The sequence below is a fragment of the Biomphalaria glabrata genome, chromosome 12 (assembly GCF_947242115.1).
Source record: "Biomphalaria glabrata chromosome 12, xgBioGlab47.1, whole genome shotgun sequence".
In the NCBI taxonomy this organism is placed as follows: domain Eukaryota; kingdom Metazoa; phylum Mollusca; class Gastropoda; family Planorbidae; genus Biomphalaria; species Biomphalaria glabrata.
Window position 1 is genome coordinate 4,827,533 of NC_074722.1, and position 26,705 is coordinate 4,854,237.

The 26,705-nt window shown below is 37.0% G+C and overlaps 1 protein-coding gene across 5 annotated transcripts in view; it reads right to left on the reverse strand.

Annotated features, from left to right (window-relative positions):
• The window catches only part of LOC106068052 (serine/arginine repetitive matrix protein 2-like), a 138,954-nt gene that overhangs the window by 19,931 nt on the left and 92,318 nt on the right, over positions 1-26,705 (reverse strand). For all 5 annotated transcript variants that reach the window (XM_056006825.1, XM_056006826.1, XM_056006824.1 and 2 more), the window contains 20 exons: positions 23,123-23,333; positions 22,613-22,774; positions 22,006-22,119; positions 21,384-21,440; positions 20,946-20,998; positions 20,755-20,821; positions 15,261-15,346; positions 12,636-12,713; positions 12,262-12,349; positions 8,963-9,199; positions 8,638-8,748; positions 7,484-7,641; positions 5,769-5,857; positions 5,055-5,226; positions 4,326-4,441; positions 3,692-3,850; positions 3,486-3,539; positions 2,896-3,038; positions 1,928-2,084; positions 455-619 (listed from right to left, as the gene is read on the reverse strand). In XM_056006825.1, the coding sequence (XP_055862800.1) occupies positions 455-619; positions 1,928-2,084; positions 2,896-3,038; positions 3,486-3,539; positions 3,692-3,850; positions 4,326-4,441; positions 5,055-5,226; positions 5,769-5,857; positions 7,484-7,641; positions 8,638-8,748; positions 8,963-9,199; positions 12,262-12,349; positions 12,636-12,713; positions 15,261-15,346; positions 20,755-20,821; positions 20,946-20,998; positions 21,384-21,440; positions 22,006-22,119; positions 22,613-22,774; positions 23,123-23,333 (2,477 nt within the window). The remainder of the gene's footprint in view (positions 1-454; positions 620-1,927; positions 2,085-2,895; positions 3,039-3,485; positions 3,540-3,691; positions 3,851-4,325; positions 4,442-5,054; positions 5,227-5,768; positions 5,858-7,483; positions 7,642-8,637; positions 8,749-8,962; positions 9,200-12,261; positions 12,350-12,635; positions 12,714-15,260; positions 15,347-20,754; positions 20,822-20,945; positions 20,999-21,383; positions 21,441-22,005; positions 22,120-22,612; positions 22,775-23,122; positions 23,334-26,705) is intronic.

Sequence of the window (26,705 nt, forward strand, 5' to 3'; positions counted from 1 at the left end):
CAAAATAAATACAACGCTAAGTACAAAGACAAACATAATTTAAGAAAAGAAAGACAAACAAAACATTATTTGAACACAATGACAAAGAGGCTATACTAGCTCTTTCATTGACAGAAAAAAACATGACACTTTGTTAATGAATGATACAAAAAAAATGTAATTTACTTTACAAATCTCATGTCTCCTAGATATTTAGAAGAAGAAGAATGTGACCTACTTCCAACTAAACTAATCACTTCTGAAGTGCATAAATAGCTGACATCATAAGCATTTTTTTTTCCTTCTTACTAACATCCACTATTGAATGTTGTTATAATTAAACAATTTTGTGTGTGTGTAACAAGGTGCAAGGTTAGGTCACTCCCACAATGCCTACTCAGCTTGTGACATGTTGAACGAGAGTAAGACAAAGGATGCAACTGGTCAAAAAATTCAAGTTAATTCAGAAACTAACCTTCATCTGCACTCATTGTAGCACTACTGTCATTGTCAATGCTTCTCAGACTTCCTTGGGAGGCGCTAAGTTGTTTGTTGTTTTCAGACAAGCTGCTGATGGGTACAGGTGGCCCAGAGCCGTCTCCTTCTTGAGCCCTAGACACTGAGCTTTGTTCACCTTCCCCTGCAAGGCCATAACAAAAGAAAAACATTAAAAAAAACTATTTTTAAAAAACAAAAGCTTATATTATGTGTAATTGTATCAATTAATTGGACAATCACATCCCGAAAGTCATCCTCTTCGGACAACTCGGGACTGGCTCAAGAAAAACTGGTCGCCCCCACCTCTGTTACATAGATGTAATAAAACGGGACCTCAAATAAATACTGACCATTTGGAAGACATAGCTCTAGACCGGATCAGATGGAGAGAGACAGTGACCAAGAAAGCTATGGACAGTGAAAGTGCATGGGCCTCAGCTCTGGAAGAAAAACGACAATGCGAAAAATGGCCAGCTTCTCAACCACCAAAGCGAAAGCCACCTTAACCTGCGATATTTGTGGACGGGAGTGTCTCTCCATAATAGGGCTCCACAGCCACATGAAAAAGTGGGTGAGATGAACCATAGTCGTTCTATGACTGAAGGAGGCCCACTATTCAACTGTATCATTTAGTTTGGATCAGTCATGTGATTTAAATTTTTAATACATCAAGACTAACAATAATAAATCTGTTCAGTTAGAAATATTTTTACCAGCTGTTTTTGTTTATCACAATTTCATGTTTTAGCTTTCTCAATGCGCTTTGACCCTAACACTTGTCTGGACCAATATGGAAAGGGGGGTGGGAAAGAATGGATTATGCAGGTGAGTTTACTGTGATCACTTTTTAAATACATAATAAAAAACTCATGTCTCAAGCTTCCTCGAGGGCACTAATTTATCTTATACTTCCACACCTGTCAAGTAGGATTTCTTTCCCTTGTTCAATATCAAATGAAAAAATTAATTACAAATAGATAATTAATTAATTTTTAAAAAATTGATTCTTGTTTTGTCAGGTGCCAGAAATAATTGTGCAAAATTTCTTCATCCAATATTTGGTGTAGGAGAAATATGAAATAAAATGTACAAACTTTTTTACCAGAGAGTGAGTTGATATAAGCTTTGCAATAATAATAAGAGTAGTTTAAAAAAACAAAAAGGAAAAAAAAAATGTTTTCCAAAACTTTTACAGTTTCCATCAAAAAGTGGTTTAAAATATACAGAAGCTCAAACGGTTCAGTCTCTTTGGTTAGTCTTCAGCTTCAGTTTAAATGAACTTTTAAAAAAATTGATTATCAACATTTTGTTCACCAGGTTTGAGAATTTAAGACATGCAAGGATTGAAAAGGAAGAGAATAAGATATTAGTTAGTATTTAAAAAACAGTAACGAGACCTTGCTACAAGGAGACGTAAAAAGATGCGGCAATTTAATGAAGCTGAGCATACCTTCTTCCATCTTTGGGCTGGGGGCACTGGCAGTGTCACTGTCATCGCCGTTATCCTCATCATTCTCATCGTCACTCAAAGAGACCTCCTCCTCTGAGTTGGCAGTAACAGTTGATGTTATACTCTCACAGGTTGAGGTAGTCCGACGATCATTACCCTTCAGTAACAAACACATTTATCATTACACTTCAGTAACAACACACATTTATCATTACCCTTCAGTAACAAACACATTTATCATTACCCTTCAGTAACAAACACATTTATCATTACCCTTCAGTAACAAACACATTTATCATTACCCTTCAGTAGCAAACACATTTTATCATTACCTTCAGTAACAAATACATTTTATCATTACCCATCAGTAACAAACAGATTTATCATTACCCTTCAGTAACAAACACATTTTATCATTACCCTTCAATAACAAACACATTTATCATTATCCTTCAGTAAAAAACATTTATCATTACCCTTCAGTAACAAACACATTTATCATTACCCTTCAGTAACAAAAGACATTTATCATTACCCTTCAGTAACAAAAGACATTTATCATTACCCTTCAGTAACAAACATTTATCATTACCCTTCAGTAACAAACACATTTATCATTACCCTTTGGTAACAAACACATTTTATCATTACCCTTCAGTAACAAACACATTTATCATTACCCTTCATTCTTCAGTAACAAACACATTTATCATTACCCTTCAGTAACAAAACACATTTTAATAAAGGTATAACTGAATTGTTATTCATTGATCACTTGTTTAGTCAACTCAATATACACAGAAACGCAGCTATTGGCTCTTAGGAAACAATCAATAAGTATAGATATTTACTTATTTACTAGTTAAGAATATTTAATGTAATGTCACACATCTTTGGAACATTTTCTCTTACAGACCAATGTTTATATTCTGGTAGTGTACATTTAAGTTTTTTATCTTATATTTTACATTGGAATCTTTGTGCTCCTCGACTATGGCTTCCAAGTTGAGCTTTTTCTTGTAGTTGAAGAAGAAGTTTTTACACTGGGCCTCAGTTTTTGTTCCAACAAAGTTGGCAATAGCTGTCCAATCTTTCCCATGCTTCTTCAGGCCTGAAATGTTGAGATCAAAGGTCAGTCAAACTAACTGTGGGCACAACAGGCAAGAGATATAGGCAAGTGATCACAATGAAATGACTATATTTTAATCTTATTTTATATTGCAACATGACATGATTTGTTACATGCATTTTTGGCGCATAATTTAAACAAAATGTTGCCTAATCATTAAGTCCTTGGCTCACACTGAAGCTCCAAAAAGTAAATAGTAGAGTGAGGGCTAATAATGTTTGTATGTTTTCTATGCTTTGGACGTTCCTTCAGGAATGAAGATTTGAACATCCTAGCCCAAAACTGCACGACAGCAGAGAGGGGTAAGTCGGAGGACAGGGTTTCAACTGAGGACCATAGTGATGAGTCTATAGTGCACACCACATAACCAGGAAGTCAAAGCACATAAGACAGAAGGGATTTAACTGGAATCAAGTTTAAAAACTTCACCTTTCTTGGCCTTTTCCATTTCTTCTTCAGTCCATCGTGAGTTCTCTGACATGTCTGATGAAGAAAAAAAAATAAAACTATAAGCAATTCATCAGGCAGCTGAACACTGGGTATTGGTGTTATGAGAAAGCGGAAAATACATTAGATACTTTGTAGCAGGGGAGGGCCGCTATTAAAATGAAAATAAAAGTGGCTCTCATCAGTACCTGCATCACCGGCTTCACTGGTGCTCTCTGCAGGACCCGTGGTCACTTCTGGAGCGGCTGAAGTCACGCTGGTCTCAGTGGCCTGTGATGTGTTGCCTAGACGACGTGTGATGCGGTTGAAACAGGCCGAGCAACATTTGCTAATATCCTCTTTCAGTTCTACAAAACCAAAAAAGTTTATTTATAAATAAAACCTCGAGAAGAATGAGAAAAGATTTAATTTTTGCTTCAATTACTTTAAAGGCTTAAAGAAACTTGGTCTGGGATTTGTAACAAATAATTTGAACAAAGCAAATTAGAAAAAACAACAACAAACAATATTATTTTGTTATTATTATATAGCGCTATAGCTCTATGTATATAGCACTATTTTCATGCTTATAGCATGCTCAGAGCGCTATGGTCCAATCACATTTGTGGACCAGTGGGGGGGAGGGGGTATCTGGAAGAAGGTTTCGTGCTGCCTTTAGGCGCCCAGTAAACACAACTCTGCTCTAGTCAGGTGTCCACCTCAAGCCCCCTTCAAAGGTAGCCAAGACAAGTTCAAGCGTACCTTAGCCTCTCGACCACGCTTCCCACCCACTTCCATATACCAGTATAAAAGGTTCAAAAATAAAAATGTCATTTTACTTACGGAGCTCTTGCATTATGGTACTCTTCTGGTCAGGAGGAAGCTCATGCCAGATGGCAGGTACAGGTCTCAGACGTTTGGTACGCTTTCGAGGTGTGCGGCAGGTAGGAATGGGACAACTGTTAACAACATGATAGATCGAAATTAACATAAAATCTAAAATTTAAATAATTTAACCCAATAGCTCCTATGTCTGGTTAAGAAAAACCCTTTCCAGGCTTTAAGCAAAGACGAATAACTCCGAATTAAAAAAATCCTAAAAATATATATTTTGAAAAAAATAATCAAATTTAAGATCTAATACATATAAACAAAAACTTTAAAAAATAAAACGATATGTCTAGTTAAAAAAAATATATACTTTTAATACCATTAGAATATAAAAAAGCTTCAAAAATACTCATTTTTCCACATGGGTGCTTATACAACTTAGCTATGGGCCTGTTCGTTTGAAAAATTATTTAAGCAATAAAAATCTTCCCGATTTTATTAAAAATAATATCGGTAATCTCCAAAATGATTTGTAATCACGCTTGCATTGAGACTAGAAGAAATCTTCGTTTAAAAAAATTTAAATTAAGTATACTTAATAGAGGATTTTAGAAACGTTCTACAACGGTTTAGGACTAAACGTTTTCAACTGCAGAAGGAGCTAACGGGTTAACAATCCTAGATACTAATTGTAATGAACAGTTAAGGTATTTAAGTTAGAAAACAATTCAATGTACTTACTGAGTGAATCGCTTGCGGACAGTGCGACAATGACAGGAGCGGCAGACCCTCATGTCAATCTGTATATCGGTCAGAGCCACGCCATACTGGTCACAGTTGGCAGCAGTCAAGGGTCGGCTCAAACTAAAATTAGCCACCTCAATTTTACACACATAGCAGCTGTGGATGCCACCTGCAAGTACAACAGAAAGAACATTGTCTCTAAAACTGCATTGACTACTAAGTACAGGAAAAAAAAGGGTCAATATAAGATTTTTTTAAACGATTAGATTAAATATAATGTGGTATCATAAACAAGCTAACCCCTCAACAAGCTAGAATTAACATTAATGTAAATTAATAAGATATATACCTGCAGTAAAATATTTTGTTTGAATCACAGCTATAGAATATTTTGTTTGAATCATAGCTTTAGAATATTTAGAATCACAGCTATAGAGTATTTTATTTGAATCACAGCTATAGAATATTTTGTTTGAATCACAGCTATAGAATATTTAGAATCATAGCTATCAAATATTTTGTTAGAATCACAGCTATAGAATATTTAGAATCACAGCTATCAAATATTTTGTTAGAATTACAGTTATAGAATATTTAGAATCACAGCTATCAAATATGTTGTTTGACTCACAGCTACAGAATATGTTGTTTGACTCACAGCTACAGAATTCGTTGTGCAGGAGTGGCAGCAATAGAGAAAAGTCTGCTTACCTTCCGATTCATTTGGTGCAGCCTCCCCTTCAGAAATGTCTGCTTCTCCTCCTTTTTCTTTCTCTTCTTCTTTCACTTCTTTCTTCACCCTTGGAAAAGTGAATGAGAAAATACTTTCACACTAAACACACAACTTTTGTTTGTCAAATAAAACCAAGGAAGGTAAAGGACATTATGCTATCTAGAGATAGATTACAATTAAAAATTTCAGCTTTTTAACCCTTTGACTCCGGAAGGATACTCCCATTGTTGATTTTACCCAGCTATAAAGCTGTAATGAACGCTTGCAACGTTGGTATTTTTATTATTATTTTTTTTTCTTTAGTATGTTTTTTATTGCTTTAAATATAATCTTGAATAGTTTCCCAGAATTTCCTTCTTTCAATGTGTTTTTACAGTGAAAGATTTTTGGAAAGAGTAGGGTCTTAAGAAGGCTCTATTTTCTGTAGATTTATGTTCTGGGTGATGGTGATAGGTGATAGATGAGCTCAGAACATTTATTTTATGTGTTTTTAAATAGTTTTCATATGAATGAAAATAGTAAATAATTTGCTTTTCTACTTTGGATCATAATACATATTTTGAATTTCAAACATTAATATAAAAATAATTTTTGTTTAATAAAAATTGCTTTGTACTACAAAGATTACAATAAAAAATTTCAGCTTTTTAACTCTTTGACTCCGGAAGGATACTCCCATCGTTGATTTTACCCAGCTCTAAAGCTTTGAATGTTGACATTTTATTAAGGAGAAATGACTTTGTAAGTGATTTGGTTTTCAAAAGTTGTATGACCAATCACATTGTCAAATAATGATATTTCTCTGTATGTGACATGCATGCTGAATAGGTTTCTGTTGAATGGACACATTACATCATGATGTCAAGACAAGATATGTGTAAACGAATCAGGGACTATGAAATCGGGTATAGGAAAACATGGCATAGTTTGAGTCAGCTTTGATGCTGGTCTGAGGGAAAGATGTGTGAAAGTCTTGAGATATTCAGTCCTAAGTTGTCAATATTATCAAGTTCTAACGGGTGCCAGTCCTAAGTTGTCAATATTATCAAGTTCTAACGGGTGCCTGTCCTAAGTTGTCAATATTATCAAGTTCTAACGGGTGCCTGTCCTAAGTTGTCAATATTATCAAGTTCTAACGGGTGCCTGTCCTAAGTTGTCAATATTATCAAGTTCTAACGGGTGCCAGTCCTAAGTTAACAATATTATCAAGTTCTAACGGGTGCCTGTCCTAAGTTGTCAATATTATCAAGTTCTAACGGGTGCCAGTCCTAAGTTGTCAATATTATCAAGTTCTAACGGGTGCCAGTCCTAAGTTGTCAATATTATCAAGTTCTAATGGGTGCCTGGCCTAAGTTGTCAATATTATCAAGTTCTAACGGGTGCCTGGCCTAAGTTGTCAATATTATCAAGTTCTAACGGGTGCCAGTCCTAAGTTGTCAATATTATCAAGTTCTAATTGGTGCCAGTCCTAAGTTGTCAATATTATCAGGTTCTAACGGGTGCCAGTCCTAAGTTGTCAATATTATCAAGTTCTAACGGGTGCCTGACTTGTGTTGGGAAGCTAGTTGTTCACTACAAAGCTCACATACCAACCTCATTGAATAACTGTTGAAAACCATTGAGCGTCCTTTGAAAATAACAACAAAAAAAAAAAAACTTGAGCTCCATGAATGATCTCCAGTTCAGTACTTACATGTCTCCTGATGGACCCTCTCCCTGGTCTGCATTAGTCTCATTCTTTAATTCCACTTTAACTAATCCAGAGCTGTTATTAGACTCTTCTTGCTGTTGCTGCTGTTGTTGTTGCCTCAGTTGTTCCTGTTGCTGCTGCTGTCTAAGCTGTTCCTGTTGCTGTTACAGTTACAAAAAAATATTACTAATCAGTACATGTATAAGTCAATATTTTTTTAAGCAAATTAAGCAAGGGACTTTATCTAACACACTCATAGATGGCCTTTGGAGGTAAATTGTATTGATGCAAAATTTATTTATATTTCAAAACGACTATGGTTCATCTTGCAGAACAAGCGAGTTGAAAGCCTGGGCATTGTTTAAGGTCAGAACGAAGTTGCCCACACAGCAGTTCCCCTCTCTCCATGCAGCTGATGTGACTGAAGAAACGGAATATTCTATACAGTTTGGGATTTGATGCAATACAATACACATAAGCACCATCAAAATCACAGCAGTGGCCATGTATTAACTAAATAAGAGATGATTTATCAAAATCAAGATAAATAAATGGATCTCTCTTCATTGATACTTAGAAATAATTGGGGAGGCTATTTTTTGATAAACCATGAAGTAGCTGAAGCATCCATGTTTAAGGTAAGAGTGAAATTTGCATTTCAGGGATTGGCTATGTTAACACCAATCAAAGACATGACAAGGTCATCTTGTTTAAAAATAAAAAAGGCTAACATGTTTGTCCATAAAATATGTGTAATAATTTAAATACAAAAGTGCATGTTTTTTTAGAAAGACTTAAAAAGCTGTTGAACATGAACAGCATGAAATGATGAAAAATTATACTCCTGATATTCTGAGAAAGTATAATAAGAAATACATTTTCCATCCTGTTTAAAAATGGTTTATGAAAATGTGCATGGGGTAGCATACTAAAATTTTAACACCATAGATTGCTTAATGAAAATAAACTGTTGCAACTTTGAAAGCTGAATGATGGCACTATTGATATTAGATGTTCAATAGCTCTTTGAGTTTCTGAGATCTCAGCCTAAGGAATAAGGTGAGAAAGAAGAACATAAAAAAAGTACAATAGCAGTTTTTACCTATGGAAGCTGCTGAAATAATCTTAGCTGATATAGAAAGATAATTTGGTCTTACCTGAGCTTTTGTCATGTTTCTTTTCCGCTTCATATTTTGTTTTCGCAACAGCTGTTTATAGTTTTCACTTTTCTTAGTCAAATAGTAAAACTGCACACAGTCAGGGACACTCTAAAGGAAATAAAGTCCATAAAAAAAATATAGTCTAAAGCTAATTTTGTAACAAAATTAAAACTAAAACCTACTAAGACAAGATGCTTTACTTTTCTATATCTTTTTTTTTTAGAAAAGTTTGAGAGATTTAAGTTTTTTTTTCTTTCATAAAGTTTTTTTTGGCACTTTTAATAATAAAATAAAGTCTAAGAATTTTATTAATTCCAGTTACCTTTTGTGAAAGAAAAGATGCAATCACTACAAAATTTTTGGGGTTCTGTAGGTATTTCTCTTTAAAGATTTGTCTTTCAGCCTCTGTCCACCGAGCCATGTAATTTTGAGCCTCTTTGTGGACTTCCAGAGCGTCTTCCAACAAACCATTATTGTTGACAAATCCTTTCTTGCGCTGTCTAGCATCTAGCATCACGGGAGGTATCACAGACAGACTGCGCATTTTCTTCTCTTCCTCCTGAAAGGAAAATGAAAGTTACTTCCCATGTTCAGCATAGATTTATTTATTGTTAAGACGTGATATTACATTGCTTAAAGAAATAATATTACATAGACCTAAAGAAATAATATAACATAGACCTAAAGAAATAATATAACATAGACCTAAAGAAATAATATTACATAGACCTAAAGAAAAAAAATTACATAAACCTAAACAAATAATATTACACAGAACTAAAGAAATAATATTACATAGATTAAAGAAATAATATTACATAGACCTAAAGAAATTAAAATATGTAGACCTAAAGAAATAATATTACACAGAACTAAAGAAATAATATTACATAGACCAAAAGAAATAATATCACATAGACCAAAAGAAATTTGGACAATAAATGACTGATTACTGTTTACACTGGCCTTGTCATTACATTTCATGTCATAGAGATTCTTGTCAGCATAATGTAAGTTACACAAATGTGGATGCTTCTTAAGCTTAAGATTAGGACAGAAAAGCTTATAATTTCAAAAGTATCAAGGTAACAGAAAAACATGGGGGAATAACAATGCGGCCTACAGATGATAAGATATTTATGAGGAGCTCGTCAGAAACTGCTCTGGTAACTTTTAGACATGGAAACAACTGGGCCCCAAAAGAACATGTGTGAGATAGAGAAAGATGAAATGAGCTTATGATTCAGCTCGATGTCATGGGCCCCCCAAAAGAACATGTGTGAGATAGAGAAAAGATGAAATGAGCTTACGATTCAGCTCGATGTCATGGGCCCCCCAAACGAACATGTGTAAGATAGAGAAAGATGAAATGAGCTTACGATTTAGCTCGATGTCATGGGCCCCCCAAAAGAACATGTGTGAGATGGAGAAAGATGAAATGAGCTTATGATTCAGCTTGATGTCATGGGCCCCCCAAAAGAACATGTGTGAGATGGAGAAAGATGAAATGAGCTTATGATTCAGCTCGATGTCATGGGCCCCCCAAAAGAACATGTGTGAGATAGAGAAAGATGAAATGAGCTTACGATTCAGCTCGATGTCATGGGCCCCACAAAAGAACATGTGTGAGATAGAGAAAGATGAAATGAACTTATGATTCAGCTCGATGTCATGGGCCCCCCAAAAGAACATGTGTGAGATGGAGAAAGATGAAATGAGCTTATGATTCAGCTCGATGTCATGGGCCCCCCAAAAGAACATGTGTGAGATAGAGAAAGATGAAATGAGCTTACGATTTAGCTCGATGTCATGGGCCCCCCAAAAGAACATGTGTGAGATAGAGAAAAGATGAAATGAGCTTACGATTCAGCTCGATGTCATGGGCCCCCCAAATGAACATGTGTGAGATAGAGAAAGATGAAATGAGCTTACGATTTAGCTCGATGTCATGGGCCCCCCAAAAGAACATGTGTGAGATGGAGAAAGATGAAATGAGCTTATGATTCAGCTTGATGTCATGGGCCCCCCAAAAGAACATGTGTGAGATAGAGAAAGATGAAATGAGCTTATGATTCAGCTCGATGTCATGGGCCCCCCAAAAGAACATGTGTGAGATAGAGAAAGATGAAATGAGCTTATGATTCAGCTTGATGTCATGGGCCCCCCAAAAGAACATGTGTGAGATAGAGAAAGATGAAATGAGCTTATGATTCAGCTCGATGTCATGGGCCCCCCAAAAGAACATGTGTGAGATAGAGAAAAGATGAAATGAGCTTACGATTCAGCTTGATGTCATGGGCCCCCCAAAAGAACATGTGTGAGATAGAGAAAGATGAAATGAGCTTACGATTCAGCTTGATGTCATGGGCCCCCCAAAAGAACATGTGTGAGATAGAGAAAGATGAAATGAGCTTACGATTCAGCTCGATGTCATGGGCCCCCCAAAAGAACATGTGTGAGATGGAGAAAGATGAAATGAGCTTACGATTCAGCTCGATGTCATGGGCCCCCCAAAAGAACATGTGTGAGATGGAGAAAGATGAAATGAGCTTATGATTCAGCTGGATGTCATGGGCCCCCCAAAAGAACATGTGTGAGATAGAGAAAGATGAAATGAGCTTATGATTCAGCTCGATGTCATGGGCCCCCCAAAAGAACATGTGTGAGATAGAGAAAGATGAAATGAGCTTATGATTCAGCTTGATGTCATGGGCCCCCCAAAAGAACATGTGTGAGATAGAGAAAGATGAAATGAGCTTATGATTCAGCTCGATGTCATGGGCCCCCCAAAAGAACATGTGTGAGATAGAGAAAAGATGAAATGAGCTTACGATTCAGCTCAATGTCATGGGCCCCCCCAAAAGAACATGTGTGAGATAGAGAAAGATGAAATGAGCTTACGATTCAGCTCGATGTCATGGCCCCCCAAAAGAACATGTGTGAGATAGAGAAAGATGAAATGAGCTTATGATTCAGCTCGATGTCATGGGCCCCCCAAAAGAACATGTGTGAGATAGAGAAAGATGAAATGAGCTTACGATTCAGCTCGATGTCATGGGCCCCCCAAACGAACATGTGTGAGATAGAGAAAGATGAAATGAGCTTATGATTTAGCTCGATGTCATGGGCCCCCCAAAAGAACATGTGTGAGATGGAGAAAGATGAAATGAGCTTATGATTCAGCTTGATGTCATGGGCCCCCCAAAAGAACATGTGTGAGATAGAGAAAGATGAAATGAGCTTATGATTCAGCTTGATGTCATGGGCCCCCCAAAAGAACATGTGTGAGATAGAGAAAGATGAAATGAGCTTATGATTCAGCTCGATGTCATGGGCCCCCCAAAAGAACATGTGTGAGATAGAGAAAAGATGAAATGAGCTTACGATTCAGCTCGATGTCATGGGCCCCCCAAAAGAACATGTGTGAGATAGAGAAAGATGAAATGAGCTTACGATTCAGCTTGATGTCATGGGCCCCCCAAAAGAACATGTGTGAGATAGAGAAAGATGAAATGAGCTTATGATTCAGTTTAATACCATAATGCATCTTACAGTTACATCCTGAAGTTACAAAACAAATTCTGGAAACTATCTAAATATGCCACTACAAGTCATCCAGACCTCTTGCTCTGTCAAGCCATCCATGATCTGCTCCAGTTCAGCATCGCTCCTGACGTAGCCACCTTGACCACTTCTAGTTCCTTGTTTGCTGGGAACAAATTTTACAAATATGAATTCTTATGTTAAGAAACTCTAATATAAATATTTTAATTAGTTTGCCTTTTAAAGTCTTGTTTTTTTGTTTGTCTGTTATGTTCTCATGGCATGTTAAGCAAACATTATGTTTCTTAATAGCACTACAAAATAACAATATTATTATTAACATATTAACAAACATACTTGAATGTCAACATAAAAGACAAAAATTTGACAAAAAAATTAGTAAAAAAATAAAAAGTTTTTACTAATTTTAAAGAAATAAAACAAATAGAAACCTTTCTTTTTCTTCTCTCAGTTTTTTAATTTCAGGAAAAATTTTCTCATAAAACTCTCTCATTTTAGATTCTTTTGCTCTGAAATAAAATAGATGTATGAATTAAATAAAAAAATAAAAAAAGGCTTTGATTTATCATAGAAATAAGACAAAGAGTAAAATGAACTGAAGTGTCATGAAAAAGATAACATAAGGGGTCATCAAAAGTTGTATAAATAAGGGGTCATGAACAGTTGTATAAAAAAGGGGTCAACAAAAGTTGTATAAATAAGGGGTCATCAACAGTTGTATAAAAAAGGGGTCATCAAAAGTTGTATAAATAAGGGGTCATCAAAAGTTGTATAAATAAGGGGTCATCAACAGTTGTATAAAAAAGGGTCATCAAAAGTTGTGTAAATAAGGGGTCATCAAAAGTTGTATAAATAAGGGGTCATCAACAGTTGTATAAAAAAGGGTCATCAAAAGTTGTGTAAATAAGGGGTCATCAAAAGTTGTATAAATAAGGGGTCATCAACAGTTGTATTTCTTCTTCTTCTTCATCGATCTCATTGTTATGTTGGAGTGTTCATATGACTAGACCAATACATGAGATGAACTGCGCAGTGGTTTCCAAATCAGGGAGCTCTCCATATAGTTTTCTTTCTATTGGGGTGATTTTGGGCCAATGTCTTATACAGGACTCTTGGTAGAGAGAGCAGTTTTGGAGGACGTGGTTGGCATTTTCTGGTGATACTCCACATGGGCAGATTTCACTGGTTCCAATTTTGAGCTTCCGGAACATGTGTTGTCGCATTCTGTTGTGTCCGGTCCTGAGTCGAAAGATTAGACGTTGGTCTTGTCGGGATAGCTTATAGTAAGCATCATCTTTCTTGTGATTTGGATGGGAGCTCGTCCATTTCTCATTTATTTTATCTACAATTAATTTCTTCATTTCTTCTGGATAGAGTGCAGAGTTTACTTGTGAGATGTTCTCCCACTCTTGGCGAGTGTGTCAGCCTTCTCATTTCCTGCTAGTTGTATGTGAGCTGGTATCCATTGAATAACAGTTTTTTTGCTGTTGTGGTTGAGCTTTGTGAGTGCTGTTCTGAGGTTCTTAATATAAGGGGAATCAGAGTTTTTCAGGCTTTGGAGGGTTGTTTTTGCGTCTGTTAGAAAGACAATCTGACTGTGAGGGGAACTTGGATGATTTGCTAGCATGGTAGCAGCTAGTGCTAGTGCTTCCCTTTCTGCTCTGTGACTGTCAGAGAGCTCTCCAGTTGCAAAGGATTTTTCTAGTTTTCCTCCATCTGGCCATTCGATAAGTATTCCAGCTCCTCCATTTGTGGTGGCTTTATGGGATGAGCCATCCGTGTAAACTCTGATCCACTGATTGCTAGGGTAATTGGTATGTAGAAAACAGTTCACTATTTCCTTGAGCTCTGTTGGTCTGTAATCAGATTTTCTTTTTATGTTTTCAATATGGTCCCTTATAGTAGGAAGAGGGCTTTCGTCCCAGGGTGGAGATTCATTATAGTGTATCGAGGATTCCAGAGTAATTTTTTCAAGTTGGTGTTTCTTTTTTAGGTTTAGAGATTCCTGTATGAAATTGGTCCTTTTGAGACGTTTTTTTGTGCCAGTTTTGTGGATTTTTGTTCTGAGTGGGTGCCTCTCCAAGGTTTCCTATTTAGTGAATTGGGAAAGGATTTTTATTTCTCTTCTTTCATCCAGAGAGATCAGGGCAGCGGTTTCCTCCATAGCTCTTATGGGTGTTGTTTTGATTGCTCCTGTCATTATCCTTAGACCAATATACCAGTTGTATAAATAAGGGGTCATCAAAAGTTGTATAAATAAGGGGTCAAAAAGTCGTATAAATAAGGGGTCATCAACAGTCATATTAATAAGGGGTCAACAAGTCATATTAATAAGGGGTCAACAAGTCATATAAATAAGGGGCCAACAAGCCGTATAAATAAGGGGTCATCAAAAGTTGTATAAATAAGGGGTCATCAAAAGTTGTCTAAATAAGGGGTCATCAAAAGTTGTCTAAATAAGGAGTCATCAACAGTCGTATAAATAAGGGGTCATCAAAAGTTGTATAAATAAGGGGTACACGTCGTATAAATAAGGGGTCATCAACAGTCGTATAAATAAGGGGTCATCAAGTCATATTAATAAGGGGTCAACAAGTTGTATAAATAAGGGGTCAACAAGCCGTATATATAAGGGGTCATCAAAAGTTGTATAAATAAGGGGTCATCAAAAGTTGTATAAATAAGGGGTCATCAAAAGTTGTATAAATAAGGGGTCAAAAAGTCATATAAATAAGGGGTCATCAACAGTCATATTAATAAGGGGTCAACAAGTCATATTAATAAGGGGTCAACAAGTCATATAAATAAGGGGTCAACAAGCCGAATAAATAAGGGGTCATCAAAAGTTGTATAAATAAGGGGTCATCAAAAGTTGTATAAATAACGGGTCATCAACAGTTGTATAAATAACGGGTCATCAACAGTTGTATAAATAAGGGGTCATCAAAAGTTGTATAAATAAGGGGTCATCAAAAGTTGTATAAATAAGGGGTCAACACGTCGTATAAATAAGGGGTCATCAACAGTTGTATGATTGCCCTCTTTACAGCACTTACTTTCTCTTGGAGTTGTTCTCTGTTTTTTCAGTTTTTTTAAGCCAAGACTGCATCAGTTGATCATAACGTTCTGTCAGGTAACGCTCCTGGAAATAAAGCAATCAATAGATACTACTTTTAACAATTATAAAAAATCTATTGATCTAAAAGGATCTCACTTTATCTAGAAAATTTTTACATTTTTATCAGAGGCCAACATTATGCTAACAGTAAAGCAAAACAAAATAAACATTTCAAAAGAGCAAAAATATTGACAAGTTTTTGTTGTGTAAATAGAAAGAATAGGGCAGTAACAGCTTCAAGATAATGCCTCATGTTAATGAGTTACAATGCATTCTTATATAGATAGATAAGATAAGATAGATAAGATAAATTTTATTGATCCAATGATATGGAAATTCAGTTTGACTACAACTGACAACTTCAGCATAACTTCTGTAAATAACAATATAGATGCGAATACGAACAACATTCACACACGAAAACACATTCACACTCATAACCAGCACTTTATAAATTAGACTTCTATGTACATCTCGATGATGACAGATGATCTTGTAACACTCTGACCGAATGTGGAATGAAGGAGTTTTTAAATCTTTCTGTTTTAGTTCTAATGGAAAGGAGATGCCCACTTCGTTCAGATCTTATGTAACAGTGGTTTAATGGGTGCAGGTTATCTTTAAGAATGGATCAAGATGGATTTCAGGGTTTAAACACAAATCGGATATCTGCTGTTTCATTGAAAGATACTACTACTGAACATAAACGTGTTAGTGATAAGAGTTCCCTTTGAAATCAAGATGTACTTGAATCTGACTATTCAAAGTATGCTTTAGAAATGACAGACTCCTTTTTTTTTTTTTTTTGGCCGGGGGGGGGGGGGGGGGGGGGGGGGATTCAAGTATTTTTTTCAATAGTACTTAAGATCACTTAGTCCACAAATAACAATTGTTTTTAAGACACTAATATTGCATTAATTAAAAGTCATAAAAAAAAGACATATATCAGGTTTTGCAGACCTGCCTTATGATAAGAAAATTCCTCACTGGACATTCTTATGGATAATTAATTTTAATTCTCATGAATGAAACCCAATCCTAGCAGAGGCAGAGAATTGGAAACATAATATTCTTTATGGAGGACATTTGTGTTATAACTGTGCATTACATTAAGACACATTAAAACAAATTCTACAATAACACACGAAACATAAGTTCATACCACAGTTTCACTTAAACATTACATGTGAAATTTACACCAGAAAGTTGGATTTTATTCAATGATTTAAATTTATCAAAATGTTTTATTTATCTATGTTTAGCAAATATAAAAAAAAAAATTAAATAATTAACTTTTCACTTAAATATGATAAAATCCATAAAACACTAATCACTAAGAAACCATTTGAAAAATAAAATACTTTTTTTTAAGGTACTGAGTAACCGTACTGATTTAATTGTAAAATTATCAATAACTCCTTGCCATTTCTAATTAAGATTTTGAATGTGCACATCAAAGGAAAACGTAGGCCTTAGCTTTCAATATCAGTTGAGAAGGAAAATAAGATTTTTGTTTTTTCAAAGCAATTGTGAAACAAAGGAGAAAAATAAAAACATGAAAATATTGTTGGAACTTCTGCCCAACTTGTTTAGTTGATTCATTGCTCAATAAAAACATGTAAACATTGTTGGAACTTCTGCCCAACTTGTTTAGTTGACTCATGGCTCAATAAAAATAGTTTAAAGATATAGAACCTCTAGCATATGGGAGAGTCCGCAAGATTTAGGTAGCAGACAGGTAGACTTGGGGGGAGCCAGTTAAAAAAAAAAGTGCACTAAGGCTCAGTGCACTGGATGCTTTGTCATGTTTTGGATTTCCCTGAGGAGAACATTTGAAGTTGTACTTACTGGAACCACAACACAGCTGGCAAGGTCACAGCTGTTTGGGGGGAGGGGGGAGACAAGGGGTGGGTGGCTTAATGCAGAACATACTTGTAATGTACTTGCGGAGGGTCAGTCTAACTCTGTTGTTTTGTTGTGTACTGCTACAGATATGTAGACACTACTAAATCAAAATGTATGCAGACCATGTAAAACTAATGTCTTTTTTTTCTTCTTTCGGTCCAACAAACCTTCCAACAACATATTAAAACATAAACAATGTAGAGAGGGTCACATGAGTTCAAATGTCTGTTGAGCAAAAGTACATCGGCATTCATTTAGTAGTTTTTCTCATTTCTCTTGGGTATTACTGGATTTGATCTATTCATGTGTGTAGCCCTAGGCTCTGCTGTTTAGCTTAATTAAACCAAAGTCTGTAGTTGTTCATTATTAAAAAAGAAAATAATTGAAACACTGAAACATTTTGGCCTCCATCTATGTAATTTATTTATTTTGACATCCCCCCACAGCAGTAGTGGTGGTTCAATGCTGTAGATCAATAATCTGTCCTGGTCAAAAGCCAATATTTTTTTTTAAAGTAACATAAATGGATTGGGGCGCGGTGACTGGTTAAGCCCTGGCTTCTGAACCTGATCTATCTCGGTGAAAACTTGTATTTTGTATTTTGGGATTTTTAGGACACCTCTGAGTCCAGTCAACTCTAATGGGTACCTGAATAAAGTTGGGGAAAGTAAGGGCGGCTGGTCGTTATGCTGGCCACAAGACACCCTACTCATTGGCCTAAGAAACAGATGACCTCAACATCATCTGCCCTATAGATTGCAAGGTCTGAAAGGGGAACTTTTCTTTTTTTTTTATTTTTTTAATATAAATGGAACTTTGTGAGTGGACGAAGCAATACTGCACTAGAAAACGTTCTCTCAAAACGCTATAAACACATTCTTCTGAAGCTGTATAATAAGTGATCAAAGGAGGGGATTAAAATGTTATGAAAATATGATGGCATTGACTCTGTCAACAGCTGTAGCTCTGTCTGACATGACATTGTCAACACCTGGAGCTCTGTCTGACACGACTTTGTCAACACCCAGTGCTCTGACATGTGCACTCCAGATCTATTGCTTAAGATCATTTACTCTCAAAGGTTCAGAAGTCATATACCTATAAGACACAGAATCTCAAAGGTTCAGAAGTCATATACCTATAAGACACAGAATCTCAAAGGTTCAGAAGTCATATACCTATAAGACACAGAAATCAACACAAAGCTATATAGTGAACACTGAAAGATTCCTGTGTATAGAAAGAAAGCAAGAGGAAGACAATGCAAGATACTGAAAAATTGTGGAAGAAAAAAAGGGATAAAGAAAGAGGCTAGTGATATAAAGAGAAAGACAAGAGCCATAAAGAGAGGACGCTAGAGCTATAAAGAAAGAGGATGGAGTTATAAAGAGAAAAACTAGAGCTATAAAGACAGAGATGAGTTATAAAGAGAAAGTCTAGAGGTATAATGAGAGGCTAGAGCTATAAAGAGAGGCTAGAGCTATAAAGAGAGGCTAGAGCTATAAAGAGAGAGGCTAGAGCTACAAAAATAAAGACTAGAGCTATAAAGAGAAAGGCTAGAGATATGAGAGAGACTAGAGATATAATGAGAGAGGCTAGAGATATAAATTGAGAGGCTAGAGCTACAAAAATAAAGACTAGAGCTATAAAGAGAAAAACTAGAACTACAAAGAGAAAGACTAGAGCTATAAAGAGAAAAAGTAGAGCTACAAAGAGAAAAACTAGAGCTTCAAAGAGAAAAACTAGAGCTTCAAAGAGAAAAACTAAAGCTACACAGACAAAGACTAGAGCTATAAAGAGAAAGACTAGAGATATAAAGAGAAAAGTAGAGTTTCAAAGAGAAAAAGTAGAGCTACAAAGAGAAAAACTAGAGCTTCAAAGAGAAAAACTAGAGCTTCAAAGAGAAAAACTAAAGCTACACAGACAAGACTAGAGCTATAAAGAGAAAGACTAGAGATATAAAGAGAAAAAGTAGAGTTTCAAAGAGAAAAAGTAGAGCTACAAAGACAAAGACTAGAGCTATAAAGAGAAAGACTAGAGCTATAAAGAGAAAGACTAGAGGTGTAATGAGAGACTAGAGTTACAAAGAGAAAGACAGGAGCTATAAAAAGAAAGCTATAGCTATAAAGAGAAAGACTAGAGCTAGAATGAGAAAGGCTAGAGGTATAAAGAGAAAGACTAGAGCTCTAAGAGAGAGGCTAGAGCTATAAGAGAGAGGCTAGAGCTAACAAGAGAAAGACTAGAGAGCTGCAACATTTTATGATGTACCTCTTGACCTTGTAATCAATGATCACCCAGTGCAGTGCTAAGGTTAGTGAGTGCACACTATGTAGGCTACATGAAGTGTTCTTCTGAAGGAGGGGCGGGCGAGGCAAAGATGGGGGGGGGGGGAAGACACTAAGAGGATCACCAGAGAGGTCACATCAAATAGGTCCTCCGCAGTAGATGATTTTAGTTAATTGTTCGCCCTCAAATTTGAAACTATGGCCACTCAAGGGCGTCAATATTTTGAGATGTTGAGGTCACAATGTGTAAAAACTCAAAGAGAATGAAAAGTTAAGAAAACAAACAATTGGTTTCACTTCAACTACTTTAACTCAAATGTTCACCACACGAGACAGTAAGGTCAAATGTTTATCTGAAAATTGTTGATAAGGATGCAAAGTGGTCCAGCTTCTAGAGCAAATGCTTTTACTTTCCCCCCAAAACAATTCAGGTTCCCATTAAAGCTAGTGGGAAGACACTAAGAGGATCACCAGAGAGGTCACATCAAATAGGTCCTCAGCAGTAGATGATTTTCCCCCCAAAACAATTCAGGTTTCAATTAAAGCTAGTGGAAATCCTAAAGCTCACAATACAACAAAATTCCAGCCTCCAAAGGGAGTTAAGCTTGAAACTCTCACTTCTATGTCTAAATGCCTTACCCACCAGCAGGCTAACATTTTGTTCATTAGACATTATTCTATTGGTTAGCCTCCTTACACTTGGCCTATACTAATACACAGTGGCATAGCTAGGGTGGGGGAGGAGAATTTGAAAAAACCCCGTACCCCCACTTGAGGGGGGCTCCCAAATGAATGTTTTATACATTAAAAATTAAATATTATTCAAAATGCAGGGGCCCCCAAAGAGGTCAGGCCCCCCAAACAATGGAAAATTCCTAGTACGCCCCTGATAATACAATTGCTACTGAGAGAAAAAATAAAAAAAAAAACCACTTGAGGGGGGCTCCCAAATGAATGTTTTATACATTAAAAATTAAATATTATTCAAAATGCAGGGGCCCCCAAAGAGGTCAAGCCCCACAGGCCCCCAAACAATGGAAAATTCCTAGCTACGCCCCTGCTAATACAATTGCTACTGAGAGAAAAAATAAAAAAAAAAAAAAAACTCAACTCAAGGCTACCCTTTAGAGCAAGTAAATACCCAAATGAAGAAATGACTCCGCAATATAAACAAAAGACTACAATGCCAGTATGCTGCTTGGCTAGATAGTATGAAACAAAGAGAAAGACTTCTAGACATACCCTTATTCTTCTGGCTTGATGGCGTCTTTTCAAGTGCAAAATAAGCCTGGCCCTGAACTTCTTGTGACTGCAGACACAGAGAGAATATAATGTGTACCGAAGATTAAACAAGCAAAATACAAAAATATATTTAAAAAACACAAAGCTTATCAATTAGTTTGGAGATGAAAGTCAAGAGAAGAAATACTTACTTCTTAATGTTTTCATGATAAACTGGGGTATCTGATGGTTGGTGATACAATGGCTGAAAACATGAAAACACTCAAGTCAATGATACAACTATGCAAGGGTCTAGACTAAGCAAAGGTTAATGCGCCTTAAACAAGCTCAGTAAGAGTGAGTTCCCTTTCTAGTCCAAACATTCTTATATCATGCAACGTGACACAATCTTTTACAACCCTAGGCTGTTCCCACATTATGTATAAATGCTTGCTAAACATTTACCAAACATAGGTATTGAAAGAAAATGAACCAGATGCAGATATCAGAAATACCAAAATATATAGACTTGTACCCAAGAAATTAACCTCATCAGAAATACCCTCAAAAGTACAATATCATGACTTGAACCTAAGACATTTAGTGTTAAGAAACAGGCTCCAGCACTCAACCCTGAAACAAAAACTTACCAGTTCAATCTTTGGTCCCAAGTGTTCAAATATTTTATGTGCTGCTTCAGCTTTCTTCTGTAAGAATACAAGCAAACATTCAGTTCACATCACTTTGTCATAATACATTGACAGCTTTAGCAAGTGACATCAGGGTATCATTCAAATAGCATCATTCAAATAGCATCAACTAGAAGATGCTCAATTAAAAACAACAAAAGTTTCAATCAGCCAGACTTTGTTTAGTGTATTATTCTCTCAAAGTCAGGACTGCTCACCATGTCTATGTGAATTTGTTTATTGAAGTCATTGGCCTCCTTCAGTCGTAAAATGACTATGGTTCATCTCGAATACTTTTTCATATGGCTGTGGAGCACTATTTTGGAGAGACACTCCCGTTCACATATATTGCAGGTCAACGTGGCTTTCGCTCTAGCGGTAGAGGAGCTGGCCATTTTCCGTGTGGTATGCTTTTCTTCAAGAGCTTAGGCCATGTTTTCTCACTGTCTATAGCTTTCTTGGTCACCACATCTCTCCAACTAGTATGGTCTAAGGCTATGTCTTCCCAATGGTCAGTATCAATGTGCACTGATTTTATCACATCAACGTAACGGAGGTGCTGGGAAAACAAAACAAAACTCACCCGATTCTCAGCGTAGATAATTTGTGCAATACTTTGATGTTTGGGCTCATAAGACAGCTCATGGTCATGAACCTTTTCTTCATGTGGGTTGTTCTTATTCTGCAACAGTTGGTCCTGAAAGCAGGCAGACTCACACAGTAAGAATCCCATAAAGCCTTTTTTCAGTTTTGCCTTAAGCTAAATTATTGCAGTGATGCTCAACCTATTTCCAGCTGGAAGCCAAACTAATTTCAGACAAGTCACATCACTATCAAAATCTAGTCCCATGGAAACAACCCTTTGTAATGTGGGGGAAGCTTTAAGGTGCTGGATAGCACCACTTCACAGGTTAGTTAGGGCCAGCAGCTCATAGTTTGGGCATCCCTGTGCTAGATCATCATTTGAAACTATTAATTGGCAGAGATTAACACTAATTAAGATAGTAAAGAAATCTTCAGTTGTAGAGCAGAAAAAAAGATTTCTATATTAGTCTTCAAAGCATTGCAGCCATGCAGTATTGGCAAACACACACAGGCACCCACTTCTAAATGGCATCATTATGTTCTAGTGGGTGAATCTAACTTTTGAAATAATAAGGGTTAAAGTTCACTTTGTCTCCCACACTGACCTGTTTCTTCTTCAACTTTGAAATTTGCTGCTCTACAGTGACCATATCTCGATCTACCCGGTCAATGTTGGCCAGCAGCTCTTCCCTTAAGACTTTATTGGGTGGCTCCTCTTGAGGTATGATGGGAGAAATGGCCTCCACTTGAGGAGTGTATGCTGGTTCCTGAAACAGTGTCACATATAATTAAATCTTATGTAAAAGCAAACAGAAATCTAACTGGTTTATCTTCAATAGTCTAACCAAATGTTAGCTAAATGTTAATCCGCTGTATTAAAAAAACATTGTCAGTGTATTATTCAAAAGAACTATATAGATTTTTGTTCTGGATCCCAAAAACTACTGTATTGCTATGGTTGTAACATGTTCAAAATCTTTTTTTTTTTTATGGCTAGGTTCATTAGAGTATTTTTGTAGAGTCCTTACAGTGATCTCATTATCACAAATGTTAGCAACATGGAAAATATTAAAACACTTGAATGTTACAGTAGAAGAGAGGCAGAATGGACTTACCCGCTTGACTTCCACATCAACATGCAAGGGTTGGGTCAGGTCGGGTCGGTCAGATGTCCTGGGACGCTTGATGGGCCCAGGCCCAAGGTCCACAGAGTGGTGTGAAGGAGATGGAGCAGTGGAGCTCTGGCTGGGACCGGCTCCAGACAATCCAGGGATGACGGCCATATTGTCCTGAGCATAGCGAGCTTGGTAGCCATCATTTACACCTCTGCAATACACATACACAAAAGCATTGGATTATATTCAAAACATGTTTAAGAGATAATTACACAATATATGAATAAAAATTAAGGATAGTTGTTAACTGTTAATGCATGGTCAAGAGGCTAGGTATGCTTGAACTTGGCTTGGCCACCTATGAGGGGGGATCAAGGTTCGACACCCGACTCAAGCAGAGCTGTGTTTACTGAGCGCCTAGGGGCAGCACTGAAGGGCCTTCTCCCAGATATCCCCTTCCCCCACTGATCCACAAATGAAATGAGTACATTGAATTGTGCTATGGTGCTATAAGCATGAACGTAGCGCTATATAAAAGCTATAATCGTTGTAAAATTGGTGTATTGGTGAAGCTATGCAAAAATGCTTGCATATTTATTTTTTAAAATTAAATAGTTCGCTTTCAGAAAAAAAAAAAAAGTAGCTGTTGCATCAGAACTTTGAAAGATCTAAAATATCATTACGTTGGCTTTTTAATATCTTTTCTAGTTTTTGTGACGGACAGACGGACACACAGGCCATACTAAACTAATAGCGGCTATTTCCCCTTTCAGGCCGCTGAATACGCTAATGATGTAATGTGAATCACTAGGTTCGCTCGCTTATTTTATTACTGCTAGGCCTTTTGTGTCCTCTGCTAAAAACAAAATTGAAATGTTGAACTGGTTACGATATCCATTGTTGATCCAGACTCCCAGAACATCTTTAGCTAGTCTTTATAGAATACATTCGACAATGTAAGTGAAAATAAGAAATGTCTCAATCTAATTTTGGTCACTTTCTGAAGGGGTTCCGATGTAATTGATTAAAGAGGATGTACAATTGCGCTTTTAGCTAAGGAAGTTCTGGGTTATTTTAATTACGTTGTTCTCGGAATGAGCTCATTTTAGCCCACAGTGCTCCATGCCAAGCTCTGACACTTTACAAACCAACAAAGCAGAGATAGAAGATTTTCCGGTTTTGAAGTTTAATTTAAATAACCTCAAAACAAAACAAAACAAAAAAAAGTTTTTCTGCTGAGCTGAATCAATAGAGTACAATACACTCATTGGCATTTGCTGGTTATTGTTCTGTTTTAAGGGTAGTTGTTGTGCTTTTCAGTGGAAGACCATTCATAAATGGTTGCATACATTTCACAGAATGAATAAATTCTTGTAGTTCAAACTTGTATTTACAACAAATCTTTGTTTTTCCTCACAGCGTGCACTGGCCCTTATAATTCTTTGTGTTTTCTTCTAAGTACAGAAGGAAGAAACATGAGCTATTATCTGCTCTGCAGTGCATGGACCAATTCTTACCACTAACTCGCTGCAGACAATAAAAGAAATATTTTGTTTCGTACACTCCGATTGAATTCTGTGTCGCCAGTCTGACTTTTATACAAAATGCACCGACTCTGACAGTATTCTGAAGCTACGCCCTTGATAACCGCTCCCAGTTGTATTTTGAGAGACGTGAATGAAAGCCATTTGATGAAGAGTAGACAGCAGGTCAATGAGTCCGTACCGAGTCAACTGTCTACAAGTGCTGGCTGGGAGGAGTCATCGGACGGGAGAGAGAGAGAGGGGGGTGATCAAACGGAGGGGGGGGGCGGGGCGGCCATCCTGAATCAAGTCCACGCTTGATAGCGGGGCAACAGTACAGTACGTACTAGCCAGCTAGATGTCTAGATGAGTTTGTTAAGTACGTACTAGCCAGCTCGAGGTCTAGATAAGTTTGTAAAGTATGTACTAGCCAGCTCGAAGTCTAGATAAGTTTGTAAAGTACGTGCTAGCCAGCTAGAGGTCTAGATAAGTTTGTAAAGTACGTACTAGCCAGCTCAAGGTCTAGATAAGTTTGTAAAGTACGTACTAGCCAGCTAGATGTCTAGATGAGTTTGTAAAGTATGTACTAGCCAGCTCGAGGTCTAGATAAGTTTGTAAAGTACGTACTAGCCAGCTCGAGGTCTAGATAAGTTTGTAAAGTACGTGCTAGCCAGCTCGAGGTCTAGATAAGTTTGTAAAGTACGTGCTAGCCAGCTCGAGGTCTAGATAAGTTTGTAAAGTACGTGCTAGCCAGCTAGATGAGTTTGTAAAGTACGTACTAGCCAGCTAGATGTCTAGATGAGTTTGTAAAGTACGTACTAGCCAGCTCGAGGTCTAGATAAGTTTGTAAAGTACGTGCTAGCCAGCTAGATGAGTTTGTAAAGTACGTACTAGCCAGCTAGATGTCTAGATGAGTTTGTAAAGTACGTACTAGCCAGCTCGAGGTCTAGATGAGTTTGTAAAGTACGTACTAGCCAGCTCGAGGTCTAGATAAGTTTGTAAAGTATGTACTAGCCAGCTCAAGGTCTAGATAAGTTTTAAGTTTTGAATGGCGAGTAGATTTGACCAGCGAATATGTTACTCCCCTTCTCTTTCGTTTCTGAAGTAATTACACACACGCACACACACTCATATATCTACAGACCTACCCACAAATCGTAATAAGCGAAGAGCCAGTGGCTATCTGGGCTAAAACTTAACACAATCAGAACGGGTGTAAGCTATCAGAAGCAGGGTAGGGGGGGGGGGAGGAAGTGAAAGAGAGAAGGAGGAGAGAGCATTAGAGATGGGAGAGTGAGGAGAGAAATCAAGAGAGGGAGGATAGAGAGTATGCTTGTGAGTGTGTGTGTGTGTGTGGGGGGGGGGTGTTACGTAAACCTTACAAAAAAAACAACAACAACAAAAGAAAACACTGTGCATCGAGCCAATGAATGTCCTTGTTATTACGCGCTCAGTTCACTTAAGGGCGTGCTTTGTTTCACGCTTCACCTATTCCTTGGTCTGTTAACCCGTTGGGGCATCACACACGATCTGTCGACCGTCTTTCTCCATTCCTCTCTTTTTTTGCCTTTGACTAGAATCTCTACGCTTCACGCTACTACTAATCATTCATGTCAGTGGCCAACACGAGGTGAAGTCAAGCGCGAACCTTTGCAGCAACAAGCTAGGATCGCCTCAACACGTGCCAGTGTCACTGTGACCTGACACGAGGTTTTCACCGACCCTCCCCCCCCCCCCCACCTGGATAGACAACACGGGTGGGAGTAAACACATGATTGGACATTATTTAGATGAGGACACACGCCTGGGATCAGAGGATGGTTCTTACAGATGCAGACGTTTCTACAAGTTGACAATAAGTAAATCTCTCTAGTGTTAGTGGGGTTTAAGTCAGATGCAGTTCCACCTGGCCCGCCTTCAGAGAGAGAACATAATCATTTATTATACAGCAATACTAAATGTTTCATTTACTTTTACAGTTCCTATTATCAGCTTGCAAATGCTTATCAGTTTAAAAAAAAACCTGGCTATGGATCTTGAAAACGGCTCTAACGTTTTTC